The following is a 6,000-nucleotide window of genomic DNA, read 5'->3' as shown; positions in this document are numbered from 1 at the left end:
ATAATTACAATAAAATGTTTTTAAGGTTATTCAGAGAGTAAATAGCTAAGAAAAAACAATGTTTGACAATTTATGTATAATTTAGATAGTTGGTATTCAAAAAATTTAGGGAGCCACAGAATATGACGTTTAAAGTGCTTTCATTATTAAAAGGTCTTTTTACTATGAGACAGAATTGTTTCTGACAGTCCTTCCTTTCCAGTACAAAGGCAATAGTGATCATCAGTAATATCCATATAAAATTGTTTCAATTGTGACAAACTAAGCACTGGGCAAAGAAAGGCTCTGTACTGTCTGGCTTTGTGTCAACTCGGTACAAGCTGGAGTTATCAAAAAGAACAAAGCCTTGGTTAAGAAAACACCTCCATGAGATCCACTTGTAAGGCATTTTCTTTACTAGTGATCTAGTGAGAAGGGCCCAGACCATTGTGAGTGGTGCTATCCCTGGGCTGGTATACCTGGATTCTATAAGAAAATAAGATGAAAAAGCTAAGAAAAGCAACTTAGTATGTAATATCCCTTCATGACCTCTGCATTAGCTCCTGTTTCCTGATTTGGTTGAGTTCCTGTCCAGACTTCTTTTGGTGATAAACAAAAATTTGGAAGTGTACGTTGAATAAATCCTCTCCTCCATGACTTGCTTCTTGGTCTTGTTTTGTCCAGGAATATAAACATTGACTAAGACACTGCCTATAACTAAACTACAGACAAATCTTTTCAGAAAAAAAAACTATCAGACACAGAATTTAATACCAAGATATGCCATGTCAGGAAACAAGCCTATAATGGATTTTGTCTGTGAGGCCTCACCAACAGCTCCTTAATACATATGTAGATACTTACATCAAACCATTGGAGTGAAGTCAGGGACCCCTATCATTAAAGTAGGAGATGATTGGAAGTTATAGAAAAAAGGGTGACTCCATAGATATACTTTCAGTCTCCACTCAACCAGAACACTGGGAGCTCCCACACAGTGAACCATAAACCAAACACAATAGAAGATGTGGTCCAAGACCTCTGGCATATATATTGCAAAGTACTGCCTGGTCTGGTTAAAGGGAGAAAGTTGTACCTAATTTTCAAGAGACTTGGAGTCTCAGGGAGAGGAAGGCTTTGTGATGTGGGAGCATCCTCTTAGAGTCAAAAAGGAAGGGGTATGGTATGAGGAATTATGAGACTTGAAAATTGGAGGGAGGATAACACCAGGATCATAAATAAGTATAATAATAATAATAATAATAATAATAATAATAATAATAATTTCATACAAAATGAAGAATTAACTGTTGACATTTTGGATCCAATCTATGTTAATCTCTGTAATTTTACTAAACATTTCTAATCATTTTGAAAGTTAAATTATATTTAAAATAATTTTAAATTAAAACCCATTTCTAATATCCTAGTACTTACAATTTCAGGTTTGTGACATGATTTCAGTCGAACTAATGTTGTAGCACAATTTCTCAATGTGTTTACAATTGCTCAATAGAACTTTGACTCTAGGTTACAACATCTATTTCTTCCTATCAGGAGGTAGTTTCACATCAAAAAGTGGGATATTAATAATTTTTGACTGCACTACAAATTTCACCTCTCATCATTTGCTACCATCTGCAAAAGTGGCCAAACCGGGAGTGGAACCCACAAAGACTTTTTTACAATGCCATCAGAATACATTTGGTTTGAAGGAATACCCTTTCCTTGCATAGGGTTTGACAAAGAAATTATTGGCAACATTCGTCATAATTTTGTTATGAGAGACGATGCACTCATTGTGTCTTATCCTAAGTCAGGTAATGTTCCTCAGTGACAATCATCTGAGGAGGGCTTTGATCCTGAATCATGTGAGTGGTAAGTGGTTCGATTGTGTGTGCATTTGTGTGTGTGTGTGTGTGTGTGTGTGTGTGTGTTGTGTAATCATTTGGAAATTTATGGTCCAGGGAATGGCACCATTTGAAGGTATTGTCCTGTTTTAAGTAGGTATGCCATTTTGGGTGTGGGCTTTATGACCCTTGTCCAAGTTACCTAGAGGCTAGTCTTCTAACAGGCTTCCAAGAAGATGCAGAATAATCAGCTCTTTCGGCACCATGTCTGCCTGGATGCTGCAATGTTCCTGCCTTGATAATATTGAAGTGATCCTCTAAACCTTTAAGCCAACACAAATTAAATATCATTCTTATAAAAATTACCCTGACCACGATTTCTATTCCAGTATTTTTTCACATGGAGATCTGTACATTAAACCATTCCAATTAAGAGGAAGGTCATTAGTTTTACCTTCTTAGTCAGAGCTGATTAGCTAAGGCACCCACACAATGACAGTTGATTTTAAAGCAGACTCTGTCATTGGTTGATCTCTGTGGGGAATAGAGAGTGAAAGATGGATAATTAAGAGAGTAACCAGAAGAAATATCAAGAGATAGACACATGGATGTGAGAACCCTGGAGGAGAGAACAGTGTCAGATAGTGAAAAACTCTGGGAACTCAAGAAACTAAATAGTCAGTGATGTTTGAGAGAGTGCCAATTGCTGAGTGGCAGAAACAACAAATATTGGGTAAGTATGAGGTTTCTCATATTGAAAGCATTGTAAAACCAAGGGTAGTACGAGTAAACAAAATGGATTCAGAAGACTGGAAATATCATGAACCATTGTACTTATGTGTATAAGTATATACCATGTTGATATAATGAACACTACTGGTCCCTGTGCTTGAAAACAGAGGCACTGTAAATTGTATTTGCATGTATTTTATTGGAAGCTTTTTCACATATATTTTTGAAGTAACTGATAGTCACTTTTCTCTCTTGTTCAGGAACACACTGGCTGATTGAGATTGTCTCCTTGATTCAGACCAAGAGAGATCCCAAGTGGATCCAATCTGTGCCAAGTTGGAACCGCTCACCCTGGTTAGAGAGTACTGTAGGATATACTGAATTAATCAGTAAGGAAGGACCAAGACTCATGTGCTCTCATCTTCCCATCCACCTTTTCCATAAGTCTCTCTTCAGTTCCAAGACTAAGGTCATTGTCCAGTGTTTATGAAATATTTAATCAAATGCTCTTTGTACTTAGTCTACTCTGAGTAGTCCTGCAGCTCTTGCTAGAATTACCTCTGATTGTATAGGTTATGGGAGAGAGGCTGAGATTCTCATGCACTATGTGTTGCTGATTTTTCCTCTGCTCAGAGTACCTTAGATTAGTAGCATATGTAACACCACACAGTGGTCCTGGGCAGATTTGACATAGAAAGTTAACAATCACACTAGATACTTCATATACATATGAATATTATATATAATATATAATATAATATATATAATATATTATATATATACATATATATATTAGAGAACCACCAGAAGCAATCAGAGATATACAGGCTTTGACCTGACATATCGCCTTGTTAGTAAGATGGGTTTTTTCCTTAATGTTACTCAATCATAGAATATAAAAATAGTTCATGTTCAAACCACATAGAGAAATTTGGAAAATATAATCTTACTTGAAAACATTGCAATAAAATTGTAGCAATATTCATCCATGAATTTTAAGTGAATTTGATAAGATTTAGGATGGGGGATATTTGGACTCAATCAGATGAGTTCTAATATAATATCACATAGGAATTACCAAAAATTATCAATATACTTTTATTAAAGGTGATTTATGTTAAATTTATGTCTTTTATTTCTTAAAATTATAATGGCATACATCAATTACCTCTTATTCTTCCTCCCTACAAGTACAACCATATATTCCTCCTTCCTGACTTTAAAATTTATCTATTTTTCATTAATTTTTGTTACATCTGTATATATGTATATCTATATATCTATGAAAAATTATATAAATACTTAAGTACAACCTGCTCAGTCTATACATTGTTGCATGTACATTTTTAGGACTGGTGATCTGTTTCTAGATAATGAGTTATTATGCTCTCCCTAAGAGAATTCCATTTCTTCCATTCTCAGTAGTTCATTGTTGCCTATAGGTGCTGGTATTCACCATTGTACAGAAACACTAGCATTAAGCTCTCATGATTTTTCAAGACTAATATATAGTAGATAGAGTTAAAGGAAGCAAAGAGCTTGTCATATTGCAGATAGATTTAGCACAATATGTGTATATTTTTATATAAGATTTTATTTTACAATGACATTCTCTCACAATGTAAGATACTGTTCTTTACAATTGTTAATTTAGTCTTTTTTTTTTACATTTTCATCACCTAGTCATTTTGCTAGTTCAGTTTGTAAATCAAGAAAAACTATCAAAGGGGATGTGAATATGGATTTCTTGAAAATAAGTATATATTTTGACCAAATTAAAATATCATGTGGTTTTTAGAACATTCATGAATATTTGATTGTCATTTCTAGTATTGTGTGCCAACTTAATAGTAAACCTCAAGCTTAATTACAGCAGAGGATGGCCTTATCAGACATCGATGAAAGGAGAGATTCTTGGCCTTTACAGGCTCCATATTCCAGTATAGTAGAATACCACAGTGGGGAGATAGAAGGGGAAAGGTGGGGGACACTCTCACAGAGGCAGGGGAGCCTGAATGGGATAGAGGAATTCCAGAGGAGAAACCAGGAAAGGGGAAATCATTTGAAATCTACATAAACAAAATATTATATAAAATATTCTGAAATGAATATAATGTGAAGAATGGTTGTATTGACCTTTCTTTACATGTGTTTTCTTTTTAAGATTATCTATATAATCAGAAATCCCAGGGATGTTCTTGTGTCTGGTTATTTTTTCTGGGGTGAGACGAAAGTTATGAAATCTCCAGATTCACTGGAAACTTATTTTAAATGGTTTCTTCAAGGAAATCGTAAGTACCCTGTAAAATATTGGAGTTGGGTGAGGTTCACAGATATGGTTCTTAAGAAAAAGTAAACTATACATAATAGTCTGGACTTGAAATCTCTACATAGCTGGAGATAACTTTAAAGGTCTTTTCCTTTCATCCCTACTTTCTGTGTTCTAGGACTACACATATTTATTTCCATGTTCTGTTTACTTGATTCTGGGAACCAAACCTTCACTTAGATAATTTTATCTAACTTTACTTCATAACTAGACTTTTAATATCCTCTATGGTTTTTATTTCACTTCATATTATTCCTCTACATTAAACTAGCCTGTGGGTCTCTTTAACACTTTGAACCTAGCTGTGAAAATTTCGTATTGTTACACAATGCCACATAACAGGAAAGAACCATAGCTTGCTCTATGACACATGATACTGGGGGAATTTGGAATAACTACACTTCCAAGTATTATTGTAGATGTTACTGTATCTTGTGGTTTGAATAAAAAATTCCTCAAAGAGGATCCAGCATTTGAACACTTGGTTCCCAGTTGATGATGTCCTTGACAATGGTACAGTTAATGAATTTATGAATAATGTTTTTTCTGAACTTTTAATATTAGTGGGAGAATTTTATGGCAATCGACATTTAATTTATGGTCTAGATCTTTATACACTTGTATAAACTTCAGAAAACAAGGTTCTTGTAAACCACTTTTTGCAGCATTGCTTTTATTGCAATGTCTTTTCATCACAATCAAATATCTCAGGCTCTCTGAGTTGAAAATCCTGCTTGTATGATCCAGTTACTTTTGTAAGTTTTATAGTAAAAACAAAATACATTTGTACATATTGTTCAGCTCAAGAACTAATCATCCAAGCTGGATGCTAATGCCAGCATTAAAACCACGCACAGGTCTTTGATCACTTAATTGAATTCTTTTCTATCACCTAAAGAAAATCATGACTAGATTCCAGAAGACTTACCCTCCAGTGAGAACAACCACACTTGTTCATTTCTGTGTGGCTGATGGCTATTATGGCAGTGCTGTAGAAGAAATACTTGAAGGCACAAAATGTTTTCATTTAAGAATATTTCAAGAATTCTGCCTTCATCAAGCTAAGATAGCACATTTTGGGACTTGTAATGACTTTTATTCTCTAGTGGC

At 34.5% G+C, this 6,000-nt stretch overlaps 1 protein-coding gene across 1 annotated transcript in view; it reads left to right on the top strand.

The window, feature by feature from the left end:
• Positions 1-1,666: 1,666 nt before the first annotated feature.
• Positions 1,667-6,000, top strand: part of LOC308413519 (sulfotransferase 2A1-like) — a gene marked incomplete at both ends in the record, with an annotated part of 164,592 nt that continues 160,258 nt past the window's right edge. Inside the window, one exon of the mRNA XM_080908540.1 lies at positions 1,667-1,799. Coding sequence (XP_080764666.1) covers positions 1,667-1,799 — 133 coding nt within the window. The remainder of the gene's footprint in view (positions 1,800-6,000) is intronic.

Source organism: Micromys minutus (assembly GCF_963924665.1).
Source record: "Micromys minutus genome assembly, chromosome: 32".
NCBI lineage: Eukaryota > Metazoa > Chordata > Mammalia > Rodentia > Muridae > Micromys > Micromys minutus.
This window is presented reverse-complemented; position numbering and strand designations above follow the sequence as displayed.